The 13,427-nt window shown below is 32.0% G+C and overlaps 1 protein-coding gene across 1 annotated transcript in view; it reads left to right on the plus strand.

Moving 5' to 3' along the window:
- The window catches only part of Jarid2 (Jumonji, AT rich interactive domain 2), a 92,332-nt gene that overhangs the window by 36,406 nt on the left and 42,499 nt on the right, over nt 1–13,427 (plus strand). The window contains exons 7-11 of the mRNA XM_085822776.1: nt 1,495–1,565; nt 1,665–1,746; nt 4,818–4,943; nt 7,866–8,072; nt 13,127–13,219. Coding sequence (XP_085678902.1) covers nt 1,495–1,565; nt 1,665–1,746; nt 4,818–4,943; nt 7,866–8,072; nt 13,127–13,219 — 579 coding nt within the window. The remainder of the gene's footprint in view (nt 1–1,494; nt 1,566–1,664; nt 1,747–4,817; nt 4,944–7,865; nt 8,073–13,126; nt 13,220–13,427) is intronic.

The raw sequence follows: 13,427 nt of genomic DNA on the forward strand, positions 1-13,427 counted from the left end.
ATTGCTTAGACTGCTGTTTCATTTCTGGTGTGTAGTAGTGTCTCATCTATGGTGACAGATCTTTGAGGGATGTGCAGCCACATTTAAATTCAACCACAGGAATTTGCTTAGAGGCTGATCCATCCAAAATGAAGAATTTTATGACTGCACAATATTCAAGTTTATCCATTTTAACAAATAACACACAAGATGCTTACTGCGAAAATTCGTGTAAACAAACTATTTGACAGAACAAGTTGAAACTGGTCATACGAACTAATGACAGGTGCACCCATGCAGAAAACAAAAAAGTTTTTGCTGATTGGAGTGCCATGTATGGGGTCTGGCCAAGAACGTTTTACCTTACCCTCGTATTTTGACCACTTGTTCTGTATGGAAAAAAGTATCAAAAGTCAAACAAAAGTTGGTGCACCAAAAATAAATACAGTCAAAAGTCGTTAATCCGGACTCGTCGGGACTTCGGCGATTCCGGATTATAGATCATCAGTTTAAATCTGGTAAGATGGCATGCAAAAATTACAAAATTAAAAATATGAAACCGTAATTTATGAAATAAAGAACAATTATGATCTAAAGGGTATCAAAATTTACAAAAAGAAAAAGCTTAATATTTCTTTGTTTACTTTATTAAACATTTCTTTCAATGTAAGTTGTTTAAGTTGCTTCATTTCATGTGACAATACTTTGTCTTTAATTCTATTAAACAGACATAATTTCTTGTTTAGTTACAAAGTTCCGCTGTTCAAGTCCTATAATTGCTGTGTTGAGAATACCGACTAATTTGTTAATCGAAATGTTTTCGTTTTCAATAACCTCTGGGTCACTTTCTTCACTATCGGAAGCGAATTATAATGACGAGGAACTTGATTTAAATCATATCAAAGACGGAGTACATCGAGACGAAATACTAAACTTAGTACGGAATTATAATCCAAAAAAATAATAAGCCGGATCCAATTCGAAGATTAAGGAACAACGCAATCTGCAACATTAACTGAATAACTTTAGCTTAGCGTATAACTCCGTTAAACATTAAACGCGCATGCGCACAAACATATTCACAGCCGTAAGGGTCTTACGCGCTCTCGTAAACGCCTGTGCGCATGCGTGAACGCGAAGCATGCGCAGAAAGTTTGTAGCTTTGAGGTCCGGATTATAGATCATTCCGGATTATGGGTGTCCGAATTAACGACTTTTGACTGTATATATATACATAATATACCCACTCTGTTACTCAGCTATGTGAGCTCAGTTTTTGTATTCTTATATGTTGTAAAATTGTTGTGCTTTTTTTTTTATTTAAAAGTGATTCAATTATGTTATTCTTTTTCTGTAGGAAAAAGTATCGAAAGTGTAACAAAAGTAAAACTTTTGTATTGTGTGTTTACATATAATAAATAATAAATAAGTACTGAGTAAATTTATTTGCATGTAAAAATCTTGAAAAGTTTCTTTACTGTATTGTCTAATTTTATATATTTATTTTTCTGTTAGCCTGAATGCAAAGTTAATGATGACATGCGGTTTACAGCTCATAACCAATATGTACATAAAATGTTATACAGGTATACCAGTGTTAATATTTAATCATTTAAGAATTAGTTTGTGTATATAAAAGATATGTGCATTTTTCTATTCTTTTCTAATGATATATTTAATTTCAGATGGGGTCCAAATGTACAACATACTGCATGCATTAGAAAACATTTAAAATCTCAAAAAGTAAAACTGGAGCAGGCTCCTTTAGTAAGTAGTTACATGTAGGAGTACTTATTGAATTTAATAGTGTGCATTATATTCTTTTTATAGAAATGTTATGCTCTGCTTGATCTTGATGTCCCTTTCAGTGCTTTCTTGGTACGAATTAAAATCATAATTGAGCAATGTAATCACCAGTTAATAAGCTGATATACATTTCCTTATCCCTGGTATTGCTTCTGAATATAATGGAATTCTAAATTATAAAATTATACTTATGTTGTTGCGTTGTACAGGTTCATGGATTTGGAGCGATTGATGACAACATGATTAAGAAACAAAACACAATTTATTTGTCAGTATTTCACAGGAGCGTTCCAAAGACACATTTACAATTGTCAAAAAACTACGATAAATACGCTGAAACAAGGAGCAACACAGCCTTCAGGCTACAACGTTGAAGACAGCTTCATGGCAAAGCACTAGCTCATAGCTCCCGACTCAATTGATCGCTCATGGAGCTGAAGGCACTGCTACTCCACATACAGACAGGGTTTATATAGCTTTTGACCTGCCTTCGAGAATATTATGTGGTAAACTGATAAGAATTTGTTTTAGCGTATCCTCTCTTTGTCTATGGCATGTCCCCAAATCTGGCAACCCTGCCTTCCCTTGCCATTTTCTTGGCAACTAAACCTGTTTTGTGGAGAAGCTATATTACATTGGCTGGGCCATTTGATAACAATGTGTGCATCTTGTCTTGTGGTGCACACTTTTGTATTGGCTTTCTCATTATGAAAATAGAAATCTCAGGACTGAGCACGTTATAAATGAGTTTAAAAATATTATAAATGTAAGATGGGGGGAAAATGTGTAGGAACTATAGATAAAAAAATTTCATGCTAAATCAACTTATTTAAATTTATCTTATTATTTGCAAATACTGAAATATTAATTGTAAAGATTTTATACCACTATATATGCCTGCAAAGTTTGCAGATGTTTTTCCGATTCATTAAATTTTTTCAAATTTACTTAAAAACATGGGGCTGACCAGCAGCCAAGTGGTTAAAATTACTGAATGCTGGTAATTCAACCTAGGAAGGATAATTTATTTTTATTTATTTATTTATTTATTTATTTATTTGTGAAAATTGATGTAATAATGCCATCTAGCAAGCAGTAGGAATAGCTTTCCTACTGCTTGCATTATGAATCACTTCAGAAGAAAAAAGTATTCGTATCTGTAACTGTAACTGTGGAAGGATTTTGTATACTGGTGGAAAACGATTTTTGCCCATGCAACCAAGAGTGAAGAAGCATCTCTTGTAACAATGATTTTGTCCTCTACAGTAGTGCTTATAAATATATAAATACATTTATAAATAAATACTAGCGAAATTCAAGTGCAGGCTCCGATTCAGAGGCTGAGTTTTATGCCCAAAAGAGGAAGAAAACTGGGAGCATTTACAGTGTTATGAAAGAGAAATCGTGCATGAGTTAGGACCTGATTGTAAGTGCAAATATTTTCAAATAAAAACAACAAGTTTTTTTCCTTTGGTTACTGATACCCCAGTGTCTTCGAAATGGGAGGCAGATATTTGTTTACACTTTGGAAGCGTATGTTCTTACTTCTCATTAAGAAGAAACAGTAAAATAATGAAAATAAATAAAGTAAAATAACTAATTTATATTATGAAATCAAGAAACTGTAAACATTCCCTGCAGTGGGCAAAGAAAACCAGATATTATTAACATGAACATTCTACATGGGAACATGTGTATATGTAGCACCAAACATAAGTAAAAATGTGTTTGTTTTGTATGTGTAGCATTGTGTTTTTTAATATGGTCATAGTGTCAGGTGCACTGTGTTAATAATAAAATGCAGTATTTCTGATGTTTTCAAATGACTTTTTTATCATGGAAAATCTTCGTATCCGCTATTAACTTTGGAATGTTCTTTTGAAAGTACATGCTCAATTCCTGTAGCAGACATTTTCTTAACATGGGCTCGCTTTTTGAAAATATCTGAATTTTGTGATTTGCTTTATTTGATATATTTATAAGATTAATATGAAATTTGTTTCTATGGTAGCAGACAAGTATATAGGTATTTTAATTGATACGCAGTTTATCATTAGGCTTCATAACTTTGAAATAAGTGATTTCATGTAAACTTATATAATTACCCCTTTGAAAATTTAGACAAAATGTGAAAGTGTCCATATTTTATATTACGTCCAGAAGAGCATTTTAGTAACTTTTTGTGTGTTGCCTTTATTTATTAAATATCATTTTTTTGCACTTAAACCATCATTTCAACAGCAATATCACAAAATAATTTAAAAAGAGCATATCTTTAGGCTTTCCAATACACAGTCTCACATGCTGGAGATTTAAAAAAAAAAAAAAACTTTCTGTACGGTGTTGCCATTGCTTGCTTCGAATTCGTTGAGATTGTTAATCCAAAATTTGTTAAAGTTTTACAAAATTTGAAATAGATAATAAAACAAATTCCAAATGTGGTAGAGGTTCGAATCCTGCAAACGGGCTGGCTGCATGGGTGTTCATGGTTTTCTCCATGTTTAACATGTATACGAGCCAGTATCCCTTAGAAAGTCCTACACAAAGGCATCCCTCCTCTTAGGCAGATAGCCCTCAAGGCTTTGCCGTAATTAAGTAACCTGACCTAACCAAATGTGGTCATCCAGATTTTATGTACATATTGGGGTGGAGGATTAAGTTATTCAAAATTCAATGGCTTAAGATATTGTTTTATCACAATGCAAGAAACATAAATACATCTATACAGATTCTTCATTATTTAATTTCTTTAAAAATATTATTTGGTGGCAACAATTTGAAAAGTGATACAGCCTTTTAAAGTTTTCAACACAAAATGGAATCAAGAGCTCTTCTGGGCTAATTATACTAATTTTAAAATAATGAATATTGATCATTCTACTTTTCATTCTTCTTTTATTGAGTTTTGAGATTATCAATCATTGTTCACCTTGTTATTTTAACCTAAGGTTGTGATCTTTTTTTAACATATGACTAGATCTCATTTATTGGCCTTATTTTCTAATCATGCTTACATTGTTTTTTAATTGCAGATTGGCGGCATTGAGTTAGACATATCAAAATTTTATCATACTGTTCAGCAGTTTGGTGGATTGCAGCAAGTTATTGAGAAAAAGAAGTGGCAGAGAGTTGCCGATATTATCAAAGTGCCAAAAACTGTAGGTGCTCATTTTAATACTAATAAATATAGTAACTGCTTACATTGTCATAAAATACTGCACGTATTCAAAAAAGATTTTACACATAAAATATGTTTAAAGTGTTTGTTTTGAATGGATAATAGTGTTTAGAAAGTTTATAATATCATGTTTATGATATTTAATATATAAATCAAATGTTCAAAGATTTAATTTGTAACATGATACTTCTTGAAGTGACATACTTTTAAACAAATAACTTTTAGCCATACTTTGCAGAAAATAACAGTTACTGAAATCACTACTAAACTAAACTCAGTGGCGCAACAGCTCTAGTGGGCCACAGCCTGCAGTGCTCGAAATCTACTTTCTTGACCTTGGGTGTGGGGTGTGTCAGGTTTTCGCGAGGACCTCCGGTGTTTTGTCCCCGAGCGAACTTGGTACTCATTTTATCGACCCACTCTAGGGATGAAAGGCTGAGTCAACTTTGCCCAGACGGGGGATCGAACCCCGGACTTGTGGTGCAGCTGCGCAATGCGCTAGCCACTGTGCCACCAGGATTAAACATGAAAACACTAATATGTAAAATACTAAAATGCAGCCAAATTATGCGAATTTGGTTCACAATGTATAAGTGGATAAGCCCATGCACATTGATATGTGCTACTATTCTGACATTTTTTTATTCACTTGGCATCCAACTACATATCCTTTTTTACATGCTATTTATCCATTTGTGATCCATCTTTAGCAACTCTCCACCAATGTATTTTACATCACAGTTTGACTTGCAATACTTGATGTAAAATTTGTATATACCTCTAGGCTGTGCAAGTACATGATGAAATGAACCATAAAAGAAAGAATCAATATAAAGCTAACTGTTAGTAAATGCAAATAAAAAGCCCCTAATCTCTGTTAAAATATGTGGGACTATTACAATTGCAAAATATAAATGTTGCAAGAAATTTTATAATTCAATGCTAATTACTCTAAAGAACTTATGAAATTAATTTTATTTATGACTTTATTTTGAAATTAAATATTAGATTGTTTAATAATAATGCATCCTATTTATAGATTCATTATTTTCTGACAAATTACTAAAGTGTTATTACCGAAGGGAAGTTTGGGTGTCGAGAATTGCTTTAGTTTATTCACTTCCCATTTACTTGATAGCTCCTTAATTTTTTCATTGATGGTCCTTAAAAGCACTTAAATTTCCATGTGCAGAAATGTGTACAAACCCTATTATACACATTTTGATTCTGTAGCTTGGAAGCTAGGTTTTATTAGTGAATAGTGTATTTATTAGTGGATGGTGCTTCATTTGTTTTACCATTTTGCTTATACGATTAACTTTCACAGCAACATTTCGCGGCACTTCTTTTTACAGCAACATTTGCTGTCATTATTTATTTGCCATTTATTCACTGAGTCACTCTTATGATATTAAATATTATTATAATGCATTTTACACTCCTTTTGATCTGTACTGTTATCACAGATTCTGCTTCTGAATTCCTTAAGGATGGTGAAAATTTTACCTTGCACAACGTTTTTATTTGGCAAACAAGATACCTTACAGTTTTACAAAAAAGATCTTATCCTCGTGGTTTATGCACCAACCACAGAGTTGCCAACTCTCCTGATTTAGACGGGAGACTTCCAATTTTCAACCATTCTCCCCGCAACCTGATTTACACACATTTCTCCCGACTTTTTCTTATTCTTAAAATTGCTCACGATTTTCATATAGCTCGGCTTATAGTGTATTTCTTTTGCCTTCTTAGCATGCCTTCATGGTGTAGTGGTCAGCACACTCGACGCCTATTCGAGAGTCCGTGGTTAGAGCCCCAGCAAGGGCATTGCTCATTTTTCATGTCTCCTACTTCAAAAATACCTAATGTCTCTGCAAGCTTCATTATTTGCACTAGTCTATTATTTTCATTGCATTAAACTGAGTCATTATTTTCAATGCAGTCTAGAGAAAAACCAGGTGACTGAAAGCACTTGGTGCCAATGAGCACTAAGCAAGATTGAGGGTGTTATTTCGTTTATCTTGACAGTAAGCTGTGTGAGCACACGTGCTTGCAAAAAATTGTCTAAGAAATTTTGATATTTTGTTTTAGTTATGTCTGGGATAAAGGTAAAATACTCATGTATTTTTCAAAAATCATACACAGAGGACTTTCCTTCTATCATTTCCTCAGGAAATGGAATACATTTGCGATGTGTACCGTTTGCAAATTTTCTGTTTAGAATGATGGAAAGACCAATGTTCTTAAACATATGGGTACACAGAAACACAATGGCAACATGAGTTTTGTCAAAAAAACGAAAAATTATTTTTTCCTGGGAAAACAAAGGACCAAAAACTTATTAATGCAGAATGTACTGTTTGCATTTAAGAATTAGTAACTGAACTTTCAGATATTAATTAGGAACTATTTAAGGCTAATTCATTATTTAAAAAATATATTTTTATCATTTAAAAATCCTTTTGTTGTTGAGAAAAATCTCCTGATTTCTTAAACAGTTCTGCCAATCTTTCAGTGTCGTAGGTTGGCAAGTATACAACCAATCTCTTGTGAGAACTGCAACTGTCTTTTTGGAATTGTATTGCATTGTTAAGGATACATATTGGTTTTAAAATTGCGACTTGTTTTATGCTTGTGTTGCAGAATGTAAAAATTGGTTTTTGAGAAAACCACCTCAATTTTATATGTGTATTAAATTGGTATTTTTCTGTATTACTTTTAAAATATCAAATCTACAGAATTTCATACAGTTTTTATAACAAAATATATGCATTTATTAGTTTGATGTATATTTTGCATCAGATATAAGCATAATTATATTATGGTTTATGAAGTGCGAGTAGATCTTAATGTGTCATTTTGTCAGATTATTGTATTTCTCTTATTTATTTATTTGGTGTAGGCACAAGATAGGGTTACGAAGCTGTATGATGCATACTGTAAATATTTAGTTTCTTATGACACACTGCCAGCTGATGAGAAGCAAAAACTAGAGGAAGATGTGCTTGCTGATCATGAGCGACATGTTAGACTGCGTAACAGTGCAAAAGACTCTGAAAAAGAGGAAGAAGATGCAGATGATGATGAGAATAATGACTGTGTTACAAAAGTATGTTTTCATTTACAAAGATGCTTAACTACTCATAAATAAAAATATTTGGAAAACGAGAATAAATGCAAATTATTGATGGCTGAGCTGACAGCTGTTTATTTCAGCAGGGTTGCCACACCTGGAAAAGTCGGGGAATTCAAAAACCGACCAAAAAAATCAGGGATTTTTAACATTTTAGTCAAAATCTAAAAAATTCGTGGAATTTCATGCGGCGATCCTAAAGAAAAGAGATTTTTTTGCCAATGTCAGAAGTGATCACTTTCTTGGCAAATTATGTATCGCATGAGCATCATTCCGGCACCTGGCATAGAGCCAGTTTTCACAGCTCCAATCAAACTGTCTTTAAGAAAAGCAAAGCAAGTTCCCAGCAACTTTGGTTTCCAGTAATCTCAAGAATCGACAGACTCGCATGTGCAGTGCATGTTAAACACAAGAAAATACCTTCACATTCTTGTATAAAACACTAATGTTTTGCAATAAAAACAATGCATGTACAGCGCAGTTACATTTTGCATTAAAATAAAAATAAAAAATAGTAATCAGTCATCTAGGCTAACTATTTATTATTTGCCAAAATATCATTGATTATTGTAATTCAATTTTTTAATCTTTAAATAGTTAACTCTATTTTAATGTTATTCATATCTTTTAATGTAAGTCATATAATTTAATTTGGCTTCTTCCTTCTGAATTTATTTATTATTATTTAATAATACTTTAAAATTTCAGGCAGTTTGCTTTGGCGTACTCCTGAAACTAATTCTAGCAGTATGATGACATATCATCACGGAATTTTATGTACATATTTTTTGCTTAATATGCTGCTAAATAAATATCAGATACTTGAATTTATTTAAAAATATAATTAAATAGATTTCTTGCTTCCTTTAGCTACAAAATGTCTGCAGAAAGGACATTTTTTAATCCTGATTGGGTAGATTCTAATTTCAATCCGCAGTTGAGAAAACAATTCCTCTTATAGTATAAACTTAATGCTTTGGAGATTATAAAGATTATTTGTATTTTTAAGTGGTACCATAATTAATTACCCTCAGCACAGCCAGTGTGCACTATGCGGATAACCCAGAATTTTCTTGAAACATACATAGAAAAGTCAGGAAATTTCAGTCTCCTGTTTAAGTGGCAACCCTGCATTAATTTCAGTTTTTGTAATAATGTGATAGTTTGAACTGTGGATGACACAAATGGAATTAAGTAAACTTTATTTAATCAAAGAAAAAATGCAATTTGATTACAGAGAAAAGTGGGTAATTACTTATTTATAATGAGCAAAAGTTCAAAATCATAATTACATACTGATACGAAAACATCAATTTTTCACTAATAGCTCAACATATGCTTATCCTGAGATTTGCATTTTGCATAAAAATTTCTAACAATTTGTACCAGTGTTAGATTTTATCGTTATTTGTGTTCATTCCTCTACATACATATTATATGTTGAAAGTTTTCTGTAAAACTGATGGTACATTTTATCGGTTGCATAATGAGCTTGAAAGCAATGAAAATTATTTAGAAAATAGTTCCTGAAATGCAATTTTTTTTAATATCTATTATAGTGATTTTTTATAACCACTTATGGTTCCATATAACTAATCTTCTGTGGTGATGTTGTCTTAGAGAAGTGATGTTCACTACTGAGGCCTATTTAAGTTCTTAGATGTGGCTCATTTTCAAATTTTGCTTGCATATGCTGTCCCAAAAGAAAGGAAAGAAAACTCGAGATAAATTTAATGTAAAAGTTTAACTTAAGCAATGCATTGCATAAAGATGACTATAAATATATTTCTACAATTAAAAATTAAAAAAAAAAAAAATCAGTTGAAATTTTTTAGATATAAATCTTAAAAAATGCCTGTCCTTTCAAGTTTTATTTTATTGAATCTCTTTGTTTTGTAACCTAATTTATTGTTTTAAATAAAGAAGTTTAATTATTTTAAGTATGAACTATTAGTGTGTTATATTACTGATAAAAATTAATTACAGAAGGGTTTTTCCCCTCTTTAGCAAATAAATAAAAGTAAATTGTCTTCATGTGGAGTCCACCTTGAGATTATTTTACCCACAATTAGTTTTTAAATCTGTCTGAAAGGGGCAGTGCATATTCAGTGACATAGATAAATTAGTCAAGCTAAGTTTGACTACTTTGAATGTGTACTGCCCCCTTTGGGCAGATTTACAAACTAATTGTGGGTAAAATAATCTCAAGTTAATAGAGTTGACATGAAGGGGAGAACAAATTATTTTTCTTGATTTGCTAAATTTATATCTAAAAAATTTCATTTGATTTTTTAAATAGTAGAAATATATTTATAGTCATCTTTATGCAATGCATTGCTCAAATTAAACATGAAATATAAATTCAACTTGAATTTTCTTTCTTTTCCTCTGAGAGAACATATATAAGCAAAATTTGAAAATGGGCCATATACCCGCTGATTGCCCTCTGTCTTGTCCTAAGAGGATTTACTGTGCTAGGAAAAAAACATTTGTTATTTAACATTATACTAAGTTCACTTTAGTAGATGTGTTTGTATTACCAGTGAAATTAAAACCTATGACTCTCAAAATTATATTTTATTCATTATGATTGGTGAAATTTTGCAATAGTCTGTGACTTTTATTGATGTTTGAAACTACAATACAAAGTCTGAAATTAAGAATGATCAATCTTCAATGTTTGGACCTCTGAGTCATAAGCCAAAAAAAATAAATAAATAAAATAATGAAAAAATATTCTGTCCATAAAATATGGGAAAGGAGGGACAGAAGCGAGTGTGCTATGTAAGTACAGTTTTTCTCCCTTCTAAATGAGATACCTACATGTCACTTTCAAACACATGTTGCCTATGGAATATCATTGTAGCCAATAACAATATGTTGATTGGTGTTTAATGTTGACCAGGATAACACTTATAAGTGGTTGCGGAGGGCAGGGCCAGCACTATACATTTTGCTGCCCAGTGCCTTTTCTAAATTTTAAGTTTTTACCATTCTTGAAGTTGTTGCTCATTGCTGCTCTTAATTAAAATTTTTGCTGCCTGTAAATCCCGCTACTTGGTGTGGTCACAGCAGCTCTGGAGCTGTTGGGGATTAGCATTCTTAAGCAAAGCCTGTGTATCTCTTGTTATATTGGGCTAATTGACAATATTCATCTTGCATTTTCTATGTCTCGAAAGTGCAACTTAGGACATGTATTAGATTTATATATAGCATTGTTCAAATATAGATATTTTGACACAAAATCGGACTTTTTCTGAAATGACATGCTCCCTTTTTTTTTTTCTCCCCATAGTTCAATTCTGCGAATCAAATTGTGCCAAACTGCCAAGTTTTGTTAAAATCACACGAATAATTTTTAAAAAATTAACTCTCAAAATTTTAACTCCTCAATGTTAATTGAATCTGATATATATTTATTAATATCTCTTTTTTTAATTAAACTTATTTGATTCTTCTTTTCATATTTCAAAATGCTCACCAGTGGCCGAGCGGTAAAGACGCTGAACACTGGTAGTTCGGTCTGAGGTTCGAATCCCGCAAACAGGCTGGCTGCATGGGCGTTTTCGTGGTTTTCCCCATGTGTAACGTGTATATGAGCCAGTTTCCCTTAGAAAGTCCTCCACGAAAGGCATCCCTCCCCTTAGGCAGATAGCCCTAGTGTGCTTTGCCATAACTAAATACACCACCATATTTCAAAATGTAGGTTTTTTTCCAAATAATATTTGCCCATTTTTTAAATTTGCATTTTTAAATAATTTTTATAAATTTTTCAAAAAAATTTTGAATTATAACCTATAAAATATTTACCATCATCTTAAAGTAGATGTATTTCTAAGCATACCTGTCAAAAATTAGTTTTTATTCAAAATTTCCTGAGATATACATGAATTTACATTTTGGCATATTTATTATAAGCGATAATAACGAAAATGTGGTTTACGCACATTGTGTAAATTATTTGAAAGTATGAATGAAGACTTTTTTCCCTGCTTCGTGGACAATGTATAAAAGAAAAGCAAAATAAGTTGCTGTAAATTAAACTCTACATCTTCAACAGTCCAATGATATCTGTTCACCATATTCATCATCCAAGCAACCCAGGTCTAGAATTCAGGTGATTGCTAATCAAGCACCGAAACATTCAGTCAGATAAAGAAAATCATCGACTACCTCCACAGACAAGGACTCAATATGTGCCACCTTTAATCTTCAATCCTCTCATTCTGCAATAATTTCAGAGTGCCATTGTTATCTCCACCAAACACGCACTTCTAATGTGCCTTCAGTCGTCATTCATATCTGTGATGCACTGAACTGACATGAATTATCTGGACTTATGGTTCAATTACCAAGTGTATTATACTGACATCAATAACATCTGTATGACTGCATGTCACCGTGTTTAATTCTCAATAAATATGGAAAGGTAGTACACCGGGGCAATACCATTTTTGCTCATAGTAATGATAGGATGCCCCCTGTAGTTGTTCCTGTCCTGTAAATTAAGAAGTTTGCTAAGTGAATTAGTCTTGCCTCAAATTAGAAAACATGTGCAAAGATAAATTTTTCAATTTCTCCATAAATTTCTCACTAAAAATTACAAAATATAACATTTAGGCATAATTTGGGTCGTAGAACCAAAATATGGGGAAAAAAATTGGTATGTCATTTCAGAAAAATCTGATTTTTTGTCAAAATACCTATGTTAGAGCAATACTATATATAAATCTAATATACATCCAAAGTCACGCTTTAGACACATGGAAATCAGAATTTAAATTGCGTCAATCGGCCCATTAGAACAGGAGATGTAGAACTGTCCTCTTCTCCCCCCCCCCCCCCCCCCCCGCAATGTACATGTAATTTTATTAGATGTAAAATTTGGAATCATCAAAATTCCAAGGACTTTGTACTGTATATTTCGTTCATTCTGAATACTGAAAATTATGCAGAACAAATGTTTTATTTGAATGAATATGTTATATTTTTAAGGACTGTATTAATTTTTTTTAATATTTTCTGTTTAGGGGCGATCGATGTCTTTGAGTAATTTCTTTAGAATAGCAAGAAATACAATGAGCATGTGGTTTAAAAATGACCCATCCCCTGAAGAAGTCGAGGTATAGTTGAATCCACTTAAATTTATATATATTTATGTTGAAGGGATATATATCTGTGGACTTCTGTTACAGCAGAATTTTTTTTTTGTATTATTACAAATTATTACACATTTTTTTGTAATAATCATATGGCATTTCTTTTCATTAGCATTTCTGTCAGATACTTTATATGTAAGTGAATTATTGAGAAAGACGCAGTTACTTTGCA

Source organism: Stegodyphus dumicola, chromosome 1, assembly GCF_044657685.1.
Source record: "Stegodyphus dumicola isolate Sdum_Otavi_A_Nest chromosome 1, ASM4465768v1".
Taxonomy (NCBI): Eukaryota; Metazoa; Arthropoda; class Arachnida; order Araneae; family Eresidae; genus Stegodyphus; species Stegodyphus dumicola.